The sequence below is a fragment of the Macrosteles quadrilineatus genome, unplaced genomic scaffold (genome assembly GCF_028750875.1).
Source record: "Macrosteles quadrilineatus isolate MER2022 unplaced genomic scaffold, UCM_ALF_1.0 Scaffold_60__1_contigs__length_738512, whole genome shotgun sequence".
NCBI lineage: Eukaryota > Metazoa > Arthropoda > Insecta > Hemiptera > Cicadellidae > Macrosteles > Macrosteles quadrilineatus.
Window position 1 is genome coordinate 283,157 of NW_026542653.1, and position 22,570 is coordinate 305,726.

General features: G+C 37.4%; 1 protein-coding gene across 1 annotated transcript; it reads left to right on the forward strand.

Annotated features, from left to right (window-relative positions):
- Positions 1–2,114: 2,114 nt before the first annotated feature.
- LOC128981953 (neutral alpha-glucosidase AB-like) lies at positions 2,115–22,126 on the forward strand. Its single transcript, XM_054400954.1, has 18 exons — positions 2,115–2,310; positions 4,114–4,218; positions 5,231–5,467; positions 6,007–6,180; positions 6,881–7,078; positions 7,388–7,489; positions 10,745–10,994; positions 12,722–12,861; positions 13,565–13,752; positions 14,748–14,986; positions 15,579–15,851; positions 16,293–16,408; positions 17,278–17,411; positions 18,230–18,381; positions 18,878–18,991; positions 19,567–19,676; positions 20,031–20,134; positions 21,104–22,126. The coding sequence occupies exons 1-18, from the start codon at positions 2,294–2,296 to the stop codon at positions 21,211–21,213; spliced, it is 2,763 nt and encodes a 920-aa protein (XP_054256929.1). The 5' UTR covers positions 2,115–2,293; the 3' UTR covers positions 21,214–22,126.
- The last annotated feature ends 444 nt before the right edge of the window (positions 22,127–22,570 follow it).

The following is a 22,570-nucleotide window of genomic DNA, read 5'->3' on the forward strand; positions in this document are numbered from 1 at the left end:
ATATTTGAAGCCATAACTTATAAACTAATTGAGAAAATAACATGAGTATGCACAGAACGTTTGTGCTTTCTTTGCTCTTTAAAATGAGATATATCAAACAATAAAATTGGTTCAGTAGTTAAATAGTTATAAGAGATTAAAAAAACACCCATTTCCCCCCCCCCCAAAAAACTTTAAAAACTCCAAAAAGTGTGTAAAAATCTTTTTTCCTACAGTTACCTAACAATGTACATGTTCTCTCACCGATTTGAGAAAGCAAAGTGGCCAATTCGCTCATCAGTGAGACAATGTTAACATTGTCTCACTCTAATTACTTTGTCTCACTCCAGATTTGCAACGTGAAGGCACGAAATAGTGAGCGCGTAACATGCAGGCAACGTCGTATGCGCACGAAATACGTTGGCAGCACTGGCTGTAAATCAGCTGGTCAGCTGTTGTACTGTTTATTTGTCACTTCACATTACATGTTATATTAAAAGTTCACTTCTGTGTAAAAATAGGTTATGTTTCTTCACAAATTTATTTGTTTTATGGTAACTGTAGGAAAAGTATAATGTGCAACTCGAGTTCAAAGTACAATTGCCTCACTCGAGAAACCATTCCTCACTCGCCTACGGCTCGTGAGTAAGGATTTCTCTCGAGTGAGTCAATTGCTCACTTTTCTCACTAGTTGCACAAATAACTATTTCCTTACTTTAACAGCAGTAAATCTTTTTCTAAGACTATAGGTGACTTGCCCAGTGAATGACCGGTGCCTATGAATGACCGTTTCACTCTAAATCATCTATAATAAGAGTTAAATTAAGACAGGAGTGAAAAAAAACTAGTTTAGACAATAGATATTACTCTATTCTTCATATTTAATCGTAATTTTTTTATTATTGTTAATTATTTATGTTTATTTTGATGATTTAGCTTGGACATGTTTTGAATTTTCGTTTTTAGCTTCTGCCACTATAAGAACTCTGCAAGTAAAGCATATTTCATTACCTTTTTTTTGTGAAAAAAGCTGTTGAAATGGCGATTTAATTGGCTAATACTTAATATTAAGAGTGTATATTAATCTTAAACTATCTGTTTTCATACGTAAGCCAAAAAATAAGTTTTTATTCAAGCGGTCACATACTGGAACAGATTCCTGGGCTAAACCAATGAATGACCGCCCGGTCATTTTTACTAGGTTTGGTCTCAAATTTACAATACTATCAAAATGCTCATAAATTATCAAGGAATATAATCATCGATAACAGACTAAAATTATAATTCATTTTCTTTTACCTAACCAGTGAATGACCGGACTCTATATCGAAGTCATCTAATTTTTTTCTAGTAAACATTTGTCATTGAAATGGTTTGATTGGTGTTTTATACTATTTATCCCAATGAAATATCCTCTTTGGCACTTTAAGAAGTTTTTTCCATCAGCTAATCAGGCCTGCAATCTGCATGTTTTCATTTTAAATTACATGTAAAATGTTATATACTTCTGATAATGTTTTTATATAGCATTAGGCTTTTTCTTTTAAGCTTTTTTAACATTTTTAAACAATATAAATCCCCCTTTTTTGAATATTACTGATTTTATAAGTGATTTACTAAACCTTCCGAAGTCGGTCATTCACTGGCACAGGACTGGTCATTCACTGGCATAGCATCGGTCATTTACTGGACTCATGACTTTGGTGTATAAAAAAACAATTTTTACATGCATAATTGATCTTTTATGGGCAATTTATGATATAGGGCAAACCCTTAAATAACAACGAAGAAGTAGGTGTAATAATATATACAATTAATACTCTCATTTAAGAGCATTGTTAAGTTAACAAAGAATTTTACCCTTAACCGGTCATTCACTGGGCAAGTCACCCTAAATGAACTTAGACTCCCCTTAAGTTTAGAATCAACCTATAGCGTCAATAGTGTTGATAATTAATTATTAGAATTGTCATGCTGATGCTATTCAATAAAGGGACATTATAAGGAATCTATAATCAAAGGTCTTTAATGCAATGTAAGGTTAGTGCTGTTTCCCTGTTCGAGAAATTCATGAAAAAACAAGAGATCTCAGCATTTTCGGCCAAGCAGAAGCAGCCAGCTCGTTTGTAAAAGGAAAATAGCAGAAAGAATTTAAGAAAACAAGGGAGCGTTTTCGATTTCGAGTTCGGAGATATTGCCGGCGTGTGTCTTTAATTGTTAAATAGGAACTTTAGAGTCTTGGAAAGGCCTGTTCATGTGTAACTCAATACGGTTTAGGATTTAAAACCATAAAAAATAATCACACAAATTAAAAATGATACGAATTCAAAGGTAAGATAGACGTTTAGGCTACTTTGTTAGAAATTACCTATACCCCTCAGGCTTGTAAGCACTTTTTCTTTATCTTGTCTTCTCATTTCCTTTTGCAGTTTTGGTTTAGAAATCCACACAAATCTTAAGTGGGCTTGTTTGATAGGATGTTTAACTGCTAGGCCTAATTAGTTTTTTAATTAATCTTAGACTTAAAGTGTGTACATACCACAGACCTCTGTATAGCCTATTCTTCGACAGAACTCTAAACATCATTTTACATTGGCTTTTAATCATAAATATAAAAGTTAGTTAAGTTAGCTAATAACTAACATTTCCAGGTTAAACTTTGTCTCATAGGTAGGTGTTAAGGCCAAGGCTTTGTTTGAAATTAGTGTCATCTATAGGCCTAAGTTAAGTTACTACAAATTCAACAGCTAGCGTCACTTATTCTAGGCCCAGGTATTGTTTATAGCTTGGTGAAATCAGGTACAGTTTCACAGAGAACCGACGATATTTAATCGGATGAAGAAATTTGTACCTTGGAAGTTATCAATTATGATAGGCCCACTAAGTTAAATATAAAAATAAAAGATGATGAAATATTAAAAGTCAAATTTCCTTGTAGGCTACGGTAAATATTCTTTTCTCTTTTCTTTGCACATCTTCTGCAAACAACTTAAGAACAATGCACCGCTGGTCTATTAACAGTTTCATACTGTAACTTAAGCATATACATCTAAGTTACTGTAACTTAGGTATTGCAATTCTATCATCTTGGATTCCATATGATTTAAATCAAAAATTAACTTTTCATAATGATACTCATCAAATAGCCTTACCATCAAAGCTGTAACATGATTGGGCACATACGATATTTCCTCTATGAAAACAATAAGTTACACTACCGGCCCCGCACATATAGGTTTTGTCCAGTATTTAGGAATCCCTGCCTCCCGCTGACATGGGGAGCTGGAGGAGTGAAAAACAAAGTTGTATCTTTTATCTAGTTCCTAGAAAAAGTTGTGTGAATTACAGCCCTTGGTGCGCTACAAACACCAGGAAAACATGCATTTAAATAAAAAATATAAAATACATTAAGGTACCTAACTTACATTACCAACCAAGTTGCTTAAGTGAGTTTATAGGCCTAATTTAAACTTACCTAGGTTAATAAAAATTAAAATGGCCGTCATTTTGAAACAAAAAAGATTTCCAATGATATTTTGTTGCTAATACAGTAGTTATTTCTAACTTACTTTAAAGCAGATACCAAACTTAGCAGGTATAAGTTAGGCTAGGCTACTTCATAAAGATTATCTCTAACTTGGGCTAATAGGTAGTTTTAAAGATAACTTATAAATTTAAAATAAAACTTGCAGATATTTTGCTAACAAGGTGTTTTTGGTAAATAAGTTAGTGTTTTTTGTTATATTTTCATCCACAAAACTTAATTTTTTGTACGTACGGGACTCTCTAGTTAACTTATATAGATTTACTGGTAGGCCTAACTTATGTCTGATGAGGAATCACTGTAGGCCTAAACGTAAAACAATGATTTATATTTCCAGAAGGACCAAATATAGCCTATTTGGTAAATACCTACTAGCCTACGCTGTTCATTAATGAAAATAATCGACTTAAGGATAGAAAGTAAACAAAATAATTTGGCCTTCTGAGTGAATGTTAATCTCATTAAGCTCTGTTTTTGGGAAAAGATTAAATTACAGTTATTGAGAAAATATTTAACATTTGTTTTTCTAATTCATCTGAGAATAATCCTGGTGCAGTGAACCAAATTGTGACTTGGTGTTTTGATTTCAGGCCTTGTTTTTGGACATTCCTGTCTGTGGTTTGTTTGCTGATTTGTCATGTGCAGACAGTTGATAGGAACAACTTCAAGAGCTGTGAACAGAGCAGTTTCTGCAGGTAGGAACGTAATGGTTTATTCAATTAATTTATATATAAAGGAATTTCTATTTTCAAACGCAATCTGAATATTTGTCTTGTTGTAAGTCATAATTTTTTAAACTTTACTATTTAAAAAAAGTCACTTTTCATGTAGAGTTATTCTTTTTTGTTTCTCTACTTGAACACTAGACTTACTGCTGGAGCAGGCTTGGATCCTCGAATCCCATCATTATCACTAAGCACATCCACTAGTTTACAGGATAGAAATCCTGTACCAGTCTCAATTTTTTTGACACAATTAAAATTAGCGTATGAGAATTTTTTTTAAATTCATTTAAGTGAATGTATTATATGTTTATGTGTGACAAACTACAAGCCTGTACTATTGGCGCTTAGCCTATGGCCTCTTCTAATACAAGGCTGTGGCGAGACAAAAGTGACAACGCCACAGTTTGCCCTTCTGAAACAGCACTTGTACTAATTTATAATAGAGTGTATGAGCAATATATTGTATTTTACAAGTTTGTTATTCCTATTATTACAATGGCAATATAGTTATCCTGGTACATGACGTTATACACCATTGCGACGATGGCCTTGTATCAAGGCTCTGTAGCAGGAGACTGTGCTTAGCCTCAGAAGAGCCCACCTATATATAGACCTGTTGTAGTCATTTTCATTAAATAACATGTTGCAGTTAAATGAAGCACTCACTTAATCTACAACTCTATTTCCTCCCTGGGTTTTTGTTACTGTGATAGTTGAGGTGACATAAAATATGCTATTTACTGTGAGGTTGTCTTTTCACTTTGGTTTAACAAGTTGGCATAAAAAAAATGATGGTTAGATTAATTTACGTCCATTTGATTCTAAAACTGACCACAACTTGAAAATGGGAATGGAATGTATTCTTTCCATAACGGAATCTGTATGTAAGTTTACAACTTTGTAAGTCTACATTTTTATCATGGTTCATATGTTTGGTAAGCCATGAATCTGGTGCACTGGATCGCAACACTGGTTGTTACAGACGGTGTCGCAAGATGGAGGCAGGCAGGTCAGTGTACGAGTTGCAGCTCGAGACACTGCAAGTGACGGAGAGTCAAGTGGTGGGGACATTAGTGAACACAGACAATGGCACTCACTTTCACACAACTCTGACGGCGCTCACCGACGGCCGGTGGAGGCTAGAGGTGGACGAGGCGCAGCCGCAGCGAACACGATACAGAGTGCAGCACAGTCTGCAGCAAGAACCACCCAGGGACAGGTAAGTTATTGATCTTGTTCTAAATTTAAGTTTTAATAAGTTTTTAAGAACATAAACAAACTTTTTTTAACAATATAGAAAATAGTTCCAAGCAGTTGAGTAATTGAGTATCCATTTCTTCTACTTAATGTATTCTTAAGTACAGTGTTGTTTCCTCCATGAACAAATCAGAGATTGGACAACTCATGCTATGTATAAAAGTTTCCATAATTTCAACCTCTGTTTGTGTACTGGCTGTAAATGCCCATGTAGGTGGAATTGAATAGTGGCCTATTAATAAACCCAATCGGATTTGAGTGCAAATAACCTAAACATTCAAAACACTGTAAGCAGGAAAAGGTTTGACCACTGGGTCTTCCACTTAATCTACGCTAGCCAACCTAAACTTAATCATCTTTTTTGTGAATAAATTAACGTGATTTAAGTTTGGAATAAATAAGCAAAATAATGTACTAGGCCTGTTGCAAGTTTTACGAACTAAACATTAATCTTAGCACTCCAGCAATAATTTTTGTATAGTGGAATTCAAATGTTTTCAGGCTTGAAATAGCGGAAAAGACAGAGAACTCTGTAACAGTCAAGTGTGGCGCCAACAAGGTTGTGTTGGTGGGAGCTCCGTTTCGCCTTGATGTTTACACTGGAGATGTTCTCACTATCAGCGCCAACGCCCGGGGACTCATGCGCTTCGAACATCACCGCAACAAGCCTCAACAGTGAGTCCCCCTGTTATGACTTTACAGTTTTGGAATGTTTCAACATCTAGGTTTGGTTTATCAGTTGTCCAATTTATCAAAACACAATTTTAGTGACAATTTTGTGGGGGACAGTCCTAGATAAGCTTAAACAGTCTAGTTTGTCAGTTGTTCAATTTATCAAAACACTATTTTTCAGCAACATTTTTGTGGGAGATCTCAGCAATGATTAAAAGACAGAAAGTGGACTTAGGACAGTAAAATCTCTGGATTTAAACTTTGGATTTAAATCTCTGTAATGTTTGACGCCTATTCTGTACTCTATGTTCAAGAATAAAGTATTCTGATTCTGATTCTAAAAGAACTTAATCCTGAAATCCAATCTTAATTGTAAAAATAAAATTGTTCCCAATCATCCAACCAAGGCAATGAATTCAAAACCTATAAGAAGCGCAATGCCTTTGTTAATATTCAGTCTGGGAATATTTGAATTTTGGATAGTTCCCACTCGCGAGCGCGCGGCCTAGTCAGCTGACTGAGATTCCGTTTTGATCCCAAGCAAGGGTCATTCTGGTCCAAAATGTCATTTGTGATTAGGGTAAACAATTATCGATGCTATCAAAACGTCAACAAGCATATTAACAAAACAAGAGTTTAAACTGCACGAGTTTTCCTGGCAAATAAATGAAATATTCCTGTCATGATGATTGTTTTCTTGCAGGACTGGGGAGCAGGAGGGAGAGCACATAGAGAACAATGAGATCACAGACCCTGGAGCATGGGAGGAGAACTACAAAAGCCACCACGACAGCAAGCCACGGGGCCCTGAAGCTGTTGCGCTCGATTTCTCTTTTGTTGGCGCAGAACAAGCTTACGGTGTGCCGGAACACGCTGACTCTCTAGCACTTAAGTCAACTGGGTATGTGTTTGTGTTCGCAACTATCATGTTTTCCCCTTCAAGAGTACTTAATTTTTTAATTTCATGGACAAAATTTTACTCTTTCAAAACATAGTTATCCTTTTTTAGACAAGCTGGGTTCTTTACCATTCAGTGCATCCATGTACAGATAAATATTGGGAGTTTTTTCAGGTTTAAGATTGATAAAATTAGCTTCAGTATAATATCAATTAGCCTATATCAATCAATTGTCAATATTTTAGATGGGGACCATAGCTTCTATTTTCTATTCTACAATCATTGTTGTTCTACCATACAATTGTGTTACAGGAAAGGAGACCCGTACCGCCTGTATAACTTAGATGTCTTTGAATATGAGATCAACAATGGAATGGCCCTATATGCTGCAGTGCCTTTCGTTCTGGCTCATAGGTAGGCTTACATGTTCAAGTTAAGGATTACAGTAATGTTGAAAAGATATATATTACATTTTATAAATACTTAGTATTGTGTTTACATTAGAGTCAAAGGTTTTTCTTTTACCTAATGATTTCTCTAGTTTTGTCCATGAAGGAAAGGGTCTAGGCCAGGATTTTGAATATAATAAAGTGAATAGTAGCTAGCTTACCTTAGATGTAGGCCATAAACAAAAAAGTAGGCCATAGAACATGCAGACGGATAAGCACACAATATTTCGTCCTCTGGGGAACTTTGTCAATAATTGTAGAGATAGATAGAGTCTTATAAAATACAGTAGTTGCTGTCATTAATTCTTTACTGTATCAAATCAAAGATAATATTTAATTAATTTTACTGTTGGGTTAGAATTTTCATTCATAAGTCTAAAAAACATTACCTATAAAACAAAACAACTATTGATAGTTACCCTGTATATTTTATTTTGAATATCTATTGTACAGTAGAGCCTGCAAACCAGACTTTCATACTTGGGGTCAAGCCAAAATCGGGTTGCTTTGGAAAGTGTGGATTCGTAAAAAATAGAAATTAATATTACAATCCGTTATTTCAATATTGTACATGATCTCCCCTATATCATGGTGAAGTCGTCAACATCTTCTGCAGTCTCGTAGAAAGCGAGGACATCTTCTGCAGTCACAGTGAAAACGTATGTCTTTTGTAGTAATGGTGAAATCGTAAATAAAGTCTACTGACATGGTGTCTACTCTCCGGGAAATTCGGGAAAACCGGGAAACCTCCGGGAATTTTATCTTACCTTGAAATGTCCTGGAAAACTCCAGGAATCCACCCAAACCTCCGGGAATCCGGAGCCCAGTCATCGGAATCGTCGCCTAACCGAAACACTACCGCTTTTGTTGCCACGATCGCGGGAAACGATTATCGGTGTTGCCGAAACCGCAAGATATGCTCACGGGTATTGCCGCGATCGCGAGTGACAATTATCGGTGTCGCTGAAACCACGAGATATGCCTACGGGTGTTGCCGCGATCGCGGGAAACGATTATCGATGTTACTAAAACCGCAAGATATGCTCACGGGTATTGCCGCGATCGCGGGAAACGATTATCGGTGTTGCTAAAACCGCAAGATATGCTCACGAGTATTGCCGCGATCGCCAGAGACGATTATCGGTGTCGCCGAAACCATGTGAGATGCCTACGGGTATTGCCGCGATCGCGAGAGACGATTATCGGTGTCGCCGAAACCACGTGAGATGCCTACGGGTGTTGCCGCGATCGCGGGAAACGATTATCGGTGTTGCTAAACCCGCAAGATATGCTCACGGGTATTCCCGCGATCGCGGGAGACGATTATCGGTGTTGCCGAAACCGCAAGATATGCTCACGGGTATTGTCGCGATCGCGAGAGACGATTATCGGTGTCGCCGAAACCACGTGAGATGATCGCGGGAAACGATCATCGGTGTTGCTAAAACCGCAAGATATGCTCACGGGTATTGCCGCGATCGCGGGAGACGATTGTCGGTGTTGCTAAAGCCGCAAGATATGCTCACATTGCCGCGATCGCGGGAGACGATTATCGGTGTTGCTAAAACCGCAAGATATGCTCAACACGGGTATTGCCGCGATCGCGAGAGACGATTATTGGTGTCGCCGAAACCGCAAGATATGCTCACGGGTATTGTCGCGATCGCGAGAGACGATTATCGGTGTCGCCGAAACCACGTGAGATGATCGCGGGAAACGATCATCGGTGTTGCTAAAACCGCAAGATATGCTCACGGGTATTGCCGCGATCGCGGGAGACGATTGTCGGTGTTGCTAAAGCCGCAAGATATGCTCACATTGCCGCGATCGCGGGAGACGATTATCGGTGTTGCTAAAACCGCAAGATATGCTCAACACGGGTATTGCCGCGATCGCGAGAGACGATTATTGGTGTCGCCGAAACCATGAGATATGCCCACGGGTGTTGCCGCGATCACGGGAGACGATTATCGGTGTCGCCGAACCCGCAAGATTTCCTCACGGCTATTGCCGCGATCGCGGTAGGCGATTATCGGTGTTGCCGAAACCGCAAGATATGCCTACGGAAATTGCCGTAGCATATATTGAAATTGCGTGAGATGCCCACGGGTGTTGCCGCGATCGCGGGAAACGATTATCGGTGTTGCTAAAACCGCAAGATATGCTCAACACGGGTATTGCCGCGATCGCGAGAGACGATTATTGGTGTCGCCGAAACCATGAGATATGCCCACGGGTGTTGCCGCGATCACGGGAGACGATTATCGGTGTCGCCGAACCCGCAAGATTTCCTCACGGCTATTGCCGCGATCGCGGTAGGCGATTATCGGTGTTGCCGAAACCGCAAGATATGCCTACGGAAATTGCCGCGATCGCGAGAGACGGTTATCGGTGTCGCCCAAACCGCAAAATGTGAATACGGGTGTTGCCGTGATCGTTGACAGTGTGACGTTTTGTCGCTGATGTTGAAGATACTGCAAGATATGCTCACTGATATTCCCACAATCGCGGGAGATGACAACTGCTGTCGCCTTACCTACCAGTTATACTGTTTTATTATGTTGTATAAAATATTATTCTTTGGAAATGTTTTGTTTCAAATAATAATAATCATTATTAATAATAATAATAGCCTAATAATAATCATTTTCATTTATTAGCGGGTTGCGATTAGTTAAACGGGTTCCGATAGTAGCTCCTTAAAATTCAGGAATTTGTCTTGAATTCTCCTGGAAAACTCCTTGAATTTTTCAAACCAGGTTTAGTAGACACCATGACTGAGGTTTAGGCAAAATCGTAAACATCTTCTGCAAGAGATTGAAAACATCTAATACTGTCACGAATAAATCGTGAAATTCTTCTGTGGTCACAGGTAAATCAAGTAAATCTGAGTTAAGGGCAAATTATTCAAAAATAGATTCAAAATCGAATATCTTACATGATCATGAACGTCTTTCGCAGTTGTTGTCAACATCATCGTTTTCCACAATTGCGTCAAAATTCCCAATTTTTTACCCTTCAGATGCTTTCTGTGATAAAATAAACAAACAAAAACTGCCAGATCTGATCCGATCTTAGTTTGAAAATGATTTCCGGCCCGAACTGTTGATTTCTCAGGCCAATTGTTGGCCTAACCCGACCCAAAAATTTGGGGGAACTGCAGACCCCTATTGTTCTGTTAAAATAAGTTGTGTACTGAGATACAATGTCATGTCGACAGTGCCGCACACAGTGTGGGAGTGTTCTGGCACAACACAGCAGAGACGTGGGTGGACGTGGTGAGCAACTCTGACAACAATGTGGTGTCGTCCATAGTCAACTTTGTGTCAGGCAGTTCCAAGGATCCTCAGGTGGACGTACACTTCATGTCGGAAAGTGGAATCGTAGATGTGTTCTTCATGACTGGTCCTCGACCACATGATGTGTTCAGGCAGTACTCTGCGCTCACTGGGACAGCTCCACTGCCACCGGTGAGTCAAAGATTGTTGAAGGCAAAAACTTGGATGGTTTGCTAGCCTAGTGCAAACCACTTTAGTGCTAGCGTCTCTAACTTTGCTGTGAGAGGGATATTTTCAATCCCATCCCTAACTGGGGTGGGACTGATTTTCCTTAAAAGTGTTGGTCATTCCTATTTGAAAAATGCCACTGGCATGGACACAAAAGAAGCTTAGCATTATGCTGCTATAAATATTATTATCATTATTTATAGAACATGGTAACACTTTATTGTGCAATAGTATTACACCACCATGTCAATGAGGGAAAAAGCTACAAACATCATGTAGCGCACTGGCAACAGTGGTACCAACCCAAAATAAAATATCACTAGATTACAAATTACATACATAACATATAATACAACCATAATGGAGTAGGATGACTGAGTAGGTTTGTTACTGAATGAGGTATGGGACTAAAATCCAGCTAATTTACTAAATGTTCAATAATCAGGAACAGTTGGGCCCAATTTTGGACCAAGACTTTAGGAGTTAGAGTCAGCCATCATAAACTTAGATTTTTATTTCTTTATATTATAAGTTAGTACTAGTGTACCTGTTGCTCGAATTTGAGCAATTGCAAAGCATTACAGGCGACTCAAAGATTATGGAATTCCTCACGATCTACACACCAGTTAGATATAATCAAAATCTTTTGTAAATATCTTATCTTTTTTCAAAAAGCTGATCTTGTTTTTTTAGTGCTATTAGTGTAAAAAAAACTTTCTTCTACTTGGTTGTGTTCTATGACTTTTTCTGTGTTTCCATTGTTTGCAAATCGGTTATTTCAATGATTGCTCAAGAAATGTAGCACAGTGTTAATTCAGTTTTATTTTTAGCCTATATCAAATTCTCCAGGATTTCCCACTCTTTTCTATTGTAATAATTACACCAACCCAAGTTTCGTCTACAGATACAATAAGCCAGAGAATATCACCTATTGGATACAGAAATTAATCTCCAAGAAGTGGTAATAAAGGCAGAAACCAACTCATACAATGGATATAAGTTAACTCCATAAGAAATAATTTCAAGAGTTACTGTAATATTAGGATTTTCCACTGATTTGGTAATAGAACATTATATTTCAAAACATGACACGATGCAGAAGAAAATCAATTTTAAAATCAGAAAAACCCATTGCAAATACTGTACTTCATTTTGACAAATTCAATAAATCACAATAATTTAAATATAACAGCTGTTTCATTAAAAAGTAGTGTAGAACTATGCATATGGTCGTAATGTAAACACGTCTGAAGAGGCAACTTTAAAGGCTTCTGGGGCAGAACCCCAAGGCAATTTACCTCGTTCCTCTTTTGATGGCTCATCTACAGACCAAGACCTTTCTTTAGAGACCCCTACCAAATTTTTACGCCCAGCCGTTCTCTCAAATTAGTTGTGACAAAACCCCCGTTTTCCTCCATAAGAATAACATGGGTCAGGAATTTAAAGGCCACTGGGGCAGAGCCCCAAAGGAATTCACCTTGTTTCTCTTTTGATGGCTCATCTACAGACCAAGACCTTTCTTTAGACACCTCTACCGAGTGTCTACGCTCAGCCGTTCTCTCAAATTAGCTGTGACAAAGAAAAACAGTTTCAAATTAATATATAGATGTATCAAATCAACCATATATTTAGTATTGAATATTTTGCTATTTTACACAGGTGAAGTTTATGTAACAATATTTTGTTTGCAGTACTTTGCGCTGGGCTACCACCAGTGCCGCTGGAACTACAATGACCAAGAAGACGTGGACATGGTCAACAGAGGGTTTGACCACTACGACCTTCCCATGGACGTCATCTGGCTGGACATCGAACACACAGATAATAAAAAGTCAGTCTTTAAATAATAGCTTACACCAAAATATAAGTTTTACAATCAGCAATAAGGTGCCTTAAGTACCTGTAAATGATTATTTTATTCTTAGCACGTTCCCTAGTTTCATTTGTATTGGAGTTCATGTGTTGGTTGGTTGTGATCGTGTTAAAATTAATGTATACTATATTTGAGGAAAAATTATGAATGAGTATTATGTATATAATTTACTGCAATAACGTGGAAAATTGTTTCATTTATGTCTTACATCCATACTTGGAAATAATAATACTAATCGTACAAATGTCTTACATTACTATTATCTATCTTAGAAATCTACGTGTCATTAAAACCTATGTTTTTGAAAAGTAATTTTTCAGTTGTCAGGTTTGGGAGTTTTGTCTTATCAACATTAAATTCTTGTCAAAACTTGAAAAATATGTATATTTTACTCAAAATATATTCGAAATCAAAACTGATGTTTTACTCACATATAAATTCAAGCCAATTGACACAGTACATGACTAATGTGACTATCCAGGTCTGTAGGTGGAATGACTTGTTTAGAAACATGCAAGTTTTCAGGATACCCAGTGAATGGCATTTGACCTAGCGACATAACTGTTGCTACAAAGTTTTGCATGTGATTGATTAAGAAACAAGTTTGGCTCACTAACAGTTAACAATCTCCCTGAGTTATTTATTTTACTCTGATTTACAGATATTTCACATGGGACAACTACAAATTCTCCAAGCCAACAGAGATGCAGCAGAACCTGACTGCTGTGGGACGCAAGCTAGTGGTGATCGTGGACCCTCACATCAAGCGAGACAGTAACTACTTCCTGCACAATGACGCCACTGACAACGGCTACTATGTCAAGAACAAAGACGGCAGCGATTATGAAGGTAATTTACAGCCAGTGTTGAAAATAGACCAGGGATCTCCAACCTGTGTTATCAAGGACCACACCGTACATTTTTGGAGGATAGGCGAGCCATACATTTTTCAGTGGAGAAAGTTTAGCACCTGTGACAAAAAATCCTTAAATTATTTTCTATTCGAGAACTCAGTGGTACTTTTTGAGATTTTATTGCTTGTTTTTTAGTTGGTATATTTTCTTATACAACATGTTAACTAACTAAAACAATTTAACCATGCATGTATTTTTTTATTGACACTCAGAAACCTCATTTAAAGCCCATAAAATACCAGCATTTGTAATGAGCAGAACATTAAGATTGATTTAAAGTTGTCATCTTTACCAGGAAGATGGTATTTAAATGCCTTACTGTACACAGCTAATTTTCACATTTTTGCAAAAATTGGCAAGTGAGAAATGTTGAATCAAGGCAAAGTGAAATAGGTACAGTACCTAAAAGTCTTGAAAGTATTTGACGGTGTGAAATTGGTTCTCTATTAACACTAATAACGAAACCCCACCTAGGCTGACGTTAACCGAAACCCCCGGTCTGTGAGACCCCATTTGAAAAATAATGGTCCCCGCTTAGAAACACACAAACCGAAACCCTCGGTCTGTGAGACCCCGCTTTAAAATACACTAACGCTGGGCTTCTGAGACGGTCATGTTATGAACAGACGACCTGTCAAGGTCACGGCACCCATGCAGAATGAATAAATGATACATCAATAGGTAGGGGAGGAAAAGGGGGGAAGGTATTGGGGGAATGGAATCTACCAAGTAGACAGTGTTGCCAACATGCGTTTTTGAAAATTCCCGTGGGCCTATCAGACCGGGGTTTCGGTATTAGTGTTAATGTTGTATGAAATCGTAATCACTGTTGATTATCATTGTCAACCTCAACTATAGCATTGTCCGCAACAGTACTACTTTCATCCCCACAGCCCCTTCTGACTTGTACTAACTTGTTGCTTGTCCCAGGATGGTGCTGGCCCGGATCGTCCAGCTATCTGGATGTTGTCAACCCAGTAGTGAGGGACTATTTCTCCTCCCGCTACAGTCTGGCCAACTACCAGGGCTCTACTGATAACTTGTTCATCTGGAACGACATGAACGAACCGTCCGTGTTCAACGGCCCAGAGGTCACCATGCCCAAGGACTGTATACACCACGGAGGATGGGAGCACAGGGATATTCACAACCAGTATGGCCATCTCATGGTGAGTTATGGGGTTTATACTAGAGGTTCAAATCTAAAGTGAGTCTGGTTGTTAACTATGGAAACATTTAGCTTTAGGGGATATGTGTCATTTTGAGCCCTTTAATGTTTCAACTGTTAATTGTTACGTTTCAACCAATTTAACGCTCTAGGTACTTTTTTTTACTGAAAGTTATAAATAATTGGACACAAAAGTAGGTTTTACGCAAAATATTTTTATCGTGTATCTCTTATTTTCACACACTTTGACAATCTTGCTCAAAATTACCCTTGGACCCTGAGTGTATTTGGCAAAGAGCAGTTTCAATACAATCACAGTTATCAAGTATAATTTTATAATTATCTTTGGAAAGAACTAATAATAGCATTAACTATTGTAGCTTAGCAATTTTTTTATGGACATTAAAACTGTTTAAGCTTAGCTTACCTAATTTTTCTTTACATGTCCATTAGGCAGTTAGGTATATTTGTATACAATTTTCTTGCAGGATTATCTCGCTTTTAATGTTATTATAAAACTGAAATGTTGACTGTTTAGCTTTTCCTTCAAGATATTATATACTGTAAACTGTACAAGTATTATGTTCCCCTAGTTAATGGCCTCGTACAACGGGTTGCTGAATCGAGCAGGAGAGACTGACCCGGCCAAGCGCAAACGTCCTTTTATCCTGACCCGGTCGGGCTTCGCCGGGACCCAGAGATACGCAGCTATCTGGACGGGAGACAACGCTGCAGAGTGGAGTCACCTTGCCGTGTCTATACCAATGTGTCTGTCTCTGGCCATCAGTGGCTACAGCTTCTGTGGCGCCGATGTCGGAGGGTTCTTCAAGTACCCGGACAGCGAACTGTTCATGAGATGGTACCAGGTGGGTACAAACATACACAGGACTGATAACATTGTAACAGGGCATTTTGTTTCAAAGATATGAGGTAAAATAGCAGGCTTACATCAGTGGGAAAGAGTCCATTCCGTCAAAAGAAAAACAAAAAATGTCTTGGACACCACTGCAAGAATTTTAGATATCCCTCTTTTGCGTCTTCTTCTAGAGTCTCCTTTCAATTCCAATTCCTCTTTTACGATCTCAACTACATTTTTCTGAGAAATCTCTTTCACACTTTCAAACCACCTTAGTCTAGCTTTTTCTTTTCTGATTTCTTCATTCCTAAATCTACCTCGCCTTTCTCTTAACTCTTAACAGCCCTTAAAAAGCACATTTATTTAGCTTGCGTTTTCTATTCTAATGGTAACTAATGGTCTATCTATATAAATATATATACATGTCTTGATTTAAAATTGTTTCCCGCAGACTGGAGCTTTCCTACCCTTCTACAGAGCTCACTCTCACCTGGACACCAAGCGTAGGGAGCCTTGGTTGTACGACGCCCAGACTCTGGCTGTGGTGCGAGACTCCCTCCGACTCAGGTGATTGCATACTGCTATCTTGGTTGAAGCTAATTTGTTTTCTTCTGTATCAATATTTTATATTTCACAAAATTACTACAATAACTTTTTGCTCAGTTGGTTAGAAAACCTCAACAGCTTGGTGGTATTGGATTTCCTCTCGCTCAAACATGCTGGCCTTGTTCAAACTAATAATAAATTGAGCCATTGGAATGAAATGAATACTTCTTTATTGCAACAAAAATTAAAAAAATCCAATGGAGCTGGTGAAACAGGTGACATTAACATATCATAATTCATAAATATGAAAAAATTAAAACTACTTTCTACTGAAACTAAAATACAATTTACTTCCATTTAAATATTCAGAAAGTGGATAATTATTACTTTTTTGTATTTAAAATAATTTTTTTATGTTGAATCACTGTGAATTTCTTTGAAGGTAATTTTGTGTGAGTGCTTGAATGATAGGCAAGTGGCCATATGAACAAAACGGATCAAATGAAGAGGGAGATAAAAGATAACTTTACTCTTACTTAGTTATTATGGAAGCAACACCAGCTTCTCTAACTTAAAAATGGTGAAAGCTTTTGATGTAATGTGTTCAGTTATTATACATCGTGTGGCTTCTTCAGTCAGTTGCCAAAATATTTAAACTGAATGAAAAACGTTCAGTACAGTGTACTTGAATTATTTTATGTAATGAGATCCAAAAACATTGTCTCCTCTTCATAAAGGATTCATACCTTTGCTTCATTCTCCTCTACGAATATTAAACTGAAAAACGAGCTTTCCACAATCTTTGCTTACTATATTGCTGCTAATAAATACATCTGAGGATAATGAATGTAATATCTCACTTGGTCACTGTATTATAACACTTGTTACAGATACACGTTCCTACCGTACTGGTACACAGTGTTTTACCAACACAACATGACTGGGGCTCCTGTCATACGTCCTCTATGGGCTGAGTTCCCTGAAGACAGACCTACGTTCACTATTGACAACCAGCTTATGATCGGTAAGTTTGGTGAACAATGTAACTTTGGATTGGTAAACAAAGCACACCTCACTAACTTAAAAACCAGGTAAAGCAGGAAACCCACTAGTCCGATGCTCTCCGCTTTGGTCAATCTCCAACTGGGTCCGACGCTTTCTGGCCTTATTAAGGCAATAATTTATTAGTCTGACAGGCTCCGTAAATTAGATGTTTCAGGTTTTTTTTTGTAAATTTTGGCTGCTGGAGTACTAAAAGAGGTCTTTATTTTTCTATCCGGTGGTTCTTTATTACTTTTACAATTTTGGTTGGTCTACAATTTGAGAACAAATCATAACTCGAATCCATAGTACTTGCATTATTGAAAGTATCAGAATATTTTCAGGCTGCTTTTATCACTTACTGTATAAATAAGGGGTACTCACTAACTGCTTCAATCAAAAGTTTTGTCTACACTCGTGTCACACTCCAAACTTGACAGTGACTAAACTAGGCTAAGGCTGGTGTAGGCAGACTGGAGAAACATCGAATCCGACGTCTCACAATAATGCCCCAGAGAGCAATGTTGACAGAAGGAACCGGAACGGAACTGCACAAAGCGGAGAGCATCGATCTAGTTGGTTCATTTAAATCTTTGCAAAGCAATTGTGATGAAAGGCGCCGGAGACTGAACGGAATGGAACGGCAAACATCAGACTAGTGGGTTTCCTGCTTTATCGTTAACTAAAGCAATAGTGTAAGGCTTAGTTCCAATAAGTAAATATCACCATTGGTTGTAATGTTTAACAGTAACAAAGTTTGTAAAAGTTGAAAGTTTCTATGATATACAATGTGGTGTATAGGTAACGCCATCATGGCTAGACCAGTGACAGAGTCCAAGGTTCAGCAAGTGTCAGTGTACTTCCCTGGGGCTGATGAGATATGGTACGACCTGGACACATTCCAAGCTATACACACCCACTCCGTCGTCAACATACCAGTGGATATACATAAGGTACAGCTGATCTAGTGTGGAGGTTTGAAAACTATTTTATTATTAAATTCTTCTCTTGAACATAGATTTAGGACTAAATTCCTAAGCAGTGGTGGCCAAGTATACTGATACAAAGCCAGAATCATTATTAAAATAGTAACAATGTTTTCAATCTTTCGAAAACTTGTTTTTCCTTTTATAATTGTTAGTGCCAATATTTTAATTTAACCGTCACAATTTATCATGTTGGTCCTCAAGAAATATTCTGCTACAATTGATGTCTGGATTCTTGGTAGATGTCAAGTATTTACTATTTATATATGTTCTTTAGGTTTTGTAACCTGTTTCTCCATAACATTTGCCGTAGCTACTGTCAATGTAGTATACTCCCGAAGACTACAAGAGTACCTTAAGAACACTATACAAGTTCCTCATCATGATGAAATACATTTGCAGACCCAGGGTACTCTGTATGAAGCTGCTATAATAATAATAATGACAAATGTTGTGTCTCCAGGTACCTCACTATCAACGTGGAGGCACCATAGTTCCTCGTAGGTTCAGAGTCCGAAGATCTTCATCTCTGACACACGAAGATCCGTACACACTTATTGTGGCGCTTGGCATCAATGTAAGACTGAAATCAGCATTACTTGTAAAACTCATAATCATACTCAGTTTATGTAGAAAATGTTTAAAATCTTTGTTCTACAGGCTATCATCACCTTTTAAATTAGGACGAAGTATCTTGCCAACATTTTAGAATATGTTTTTTATATACATAACTTTCCATAGCCTTAGGTTTGATGAGGAAATTCTGGTGGCTGTTAAGACTTTTTTTGTAGAGAGACGGTTTAGTTAGCTTACTTGAGCGAGTTGAACCCAAAATGTTTACCTGAGCCAGTTGGAACCCAAAAATATAGAAATACAAATAAAGTTCGTCGAAAACATTAATTTTGTTTTTTTTTGTAGGATTTCATTATATTTGATAAATTTTGCTAACAGACTATGACGAAATATAAGTTCTACATTGTGCGACTCTTTTGTCATCTGTAAGACCCTGAATGGGTTGTGCTAATAGCCATCCCTTTCAAAAAGTAATCCACTGAACTACACAACAAGGGTTTTAGGTTAGGTGCCTCTCTTGTGTAGCCTTGTCAGATACTATGACTACACAATCCCGTAAAAATCATTTCATGTTGACAGGGTACTGCTCACGGTAATCTGTACATTGATGACGGAGAAACATTCCAGTACCTACACAACCAAGGACTCTACTTAGACTTCAAATTTGAGAACAATCAACTCACTTCATCGTAAGTTTTTGTTTTTATAATTCTAAACTACAGTGGAGAGGTAAATAAATTACACTCTCACTCAATAGCTGACTTTTTGTGGTCATTTGGTAGTTGGTTAATGTGTAATGGGTTAAAACATTGCTACGGTAGATTATTTTAAGTTTTAAAAGATTAAATATGTAATTTCACTTAGTAATAATTTCCTTTTAAAATGTTCACAGCCTCAACAGTTACCGAGACTTCAATTATGAAGCTGCTATTTTATTTTGTATTGTATATTGTTGTTTCCCTGTAACCCTAGACCTGGTTGGTTTACCTGTCTGTGTGATGACCTGACTATTACGAAGTAAATGTCATATTTGTGTTGGTTAGGTTTGCACTGCCAAACCATCACTACCCCACCAAGGCTTGGCTGGAGAGGGTGGTTATAGTTGGACTACCTCCGGGAACTAAGAAAGCAAAGGCAGTTTCTAGTGGTAAGTGACGATAATTCTTGCTTGAATATGCGAGAAAAATTGCTAGGTAAATGTGTAAGTGTTTTGTGTCGTAATGAAATGAAATAATGAATAACTTTATAGAAGTCAAACGGTTTGTTGGTTTGTAATAAAATTAGTTTTCGCTGACTACTGGTTAATCAATTTGTTGTACCAAGAATGAGTATGAGAACGAGAATGTTAGTTTTTTTTACCTTGGAATTGAAAATAGTAGCTTTGATAGTAGTAAAAATATTGATGAATTGATCTTTTTTGTCTTTAAATTAGGGATGGACGGGATTTAATTTTTAGTTCGGGACGGGATTTTTATTTCCTTCCCAATTTTCGGGATGGGATTTTTTTCCTGTGCATATAAAGAAAGTATTGAATATTGCAGTTACCGAACAAGACAAACAAAATCAATTTTTACCATTTGTGGAACTGATCTATAAAAAAAATGGGTAAAGATTTACGGGTATAGAAACTTTTATGACTCGCAGTCTTGGCGGGATCGTCCGTATAACTCCGCGGTCACGGCACGATCGTGGGTATGACCCCACGGATCGGTATAACTCCGCGGTTACTTTGCCGTCGTCGGTTTGACTCTGCGGTCCGGGTTAATCGTCTGTAAAACTAGCGGTTTCGGCGGGATCGTCAGTATGACTCCGCGGTCACGATGTGATCATCGAAATGACTCTGCGGTCACAGCGTGATCTTCGGTATGACTCCGCGGTAACTTCGCGATCGTCGGTATGTCTCCGCGGTCACGGGGTGATTATCAGTATGACTCACGGTCACGACATGATCGACGGTATGACTCGCGGTCACGACGCAGTCGTCGGTATTAGAGCTCCTTTTGCCTAAATGATTATAAGTTCTGCTGAATACTTACTTTGCCAACTATAAGAGTTCTAGTGTTTTATAACAATAAAACTTTCTATAAACATGTTGACAAATGGTTTAATTTTTCAGATGGGAAGTCAATAGAGTTAGAGACGCTGTATGACAGCTCTCTTCAGCTTCTGACAGTAAGGAAGCCTGGACTGAGTATGGCGTCGGAATGGAAGATCACTCTTCTGTAACACAACGCTAACAATCGACTGAGACTCTTAAATGTTTTATATGGCCCTTTATACAAACATTGAGCAGTTACAGGGATCGATACAGTGCGGGTGTTTGTATCTATTCTTATCATTCGGTTATTTCTGGTGATAAATAGTGTAAGTTTCCAGTGTTAGTTTTAAGTTAGATATTGTCAGTTTATTGTTAGGTAGTTTGAAAATTTGGTTGTGTTTTGTGAGTATCTTTCCTCTTTTTTACTAGTTTTGAATGGTTTCTTTATTTACTGATGTATGACATTGGCTTGCTTGTCTTCAAAAGTTTGTAAAAGGTATTTGTGTCCGTTTTCTTTTAACTTTCGCCATTATTAAAATAAAGTTCATAATTCATATTATTCTTAATATTTAGTTTAATACAAATGAATGAATTAATTATTTCCTATTTGTAATAAAACAAGAATATTTTACTGGTTTCCTTTCAATAAATTAGAGAATTAAGAATTTAAAATTGAATTGAACCATGGCACACTGTCGATAATCTAATCGGTTGTTTAGAACAAGCAATATCAACAATGGTGTGTAATAGTGACGTTCAAAACACAAGTTGCACATAAATCCACTAAACTTTTGTAGTATATGATGGTATCATAGACTTAACGTTTTATTTATGGTTCTAATTAAATAGTTTTATTACTATTTTTTTATTGCTACACATTTGTTTGAGCTCAAGATACAAGTAATATATATATTTTTTATTTTATTGTACGGTAATGATGTAACTGTAGTTTTACCTTTTTTAATGTGCTGTAAGAAATAAAAATAATTGTAATTTTTTATCGGAAAAAATAATTTTTTTCATGGATATGAACAAAAACATCAGATGGCCTGTTATATGTATACAAGTTGTGAAAAAGAAAATAAAACATTTTCACACATATTTGTTGTTGTATATGTATTACAACCAATCACCCTTTTCACAAAGGCTCAAAAGTAGAACCAAACAAAATTAAATTTACATTTAAAGTACAGATTTTGGTTATTTGACCTAAAGAGATGAAAGAAAGTTTTTGCATGCTCAAGTCAAAGTCGTGAAGCATCGTTAGTGTGACTAAAAATTATACTACAGTCTAACCTTGATATAACGAACCCCCCACCCCCATTATTTTTTTTGAAAAATCAGTTTCTTTATGAAATGAAATGGAAAGGTGACGTCAACGCTTGCGCTAACATTCGTCTAATCCGTTTTACACATCCATGTCTGCTGTCGTCGCTGTGTTACAACTGAGAACTGATGACGACGTAATGTTTAGTAATCTGTGATTGGGTGATAAGTAACTATGGTGACTTGTACAATATTTGGATGAAGAGAAACCTAAGAAAG

Coding starts and splice junctions, on each gene's coding strand:
- LOC128981953 (XM_054400954.1), top strand. Junction 6,181..6,880: donor CACCGCAACAAGCCTCAACA/GTGAGTCCCCCT, acceptor GTTTTCTTGCAG/GACTGGGGAGCAGGAGGGAG. Junction 15,852..16,292: donor TGTTCATGAGATGGTACCAG/GTGGGTACAAAC, acceptor TGTTTCCCGCAG/ACTGGAGCTTTCCTACCCTT.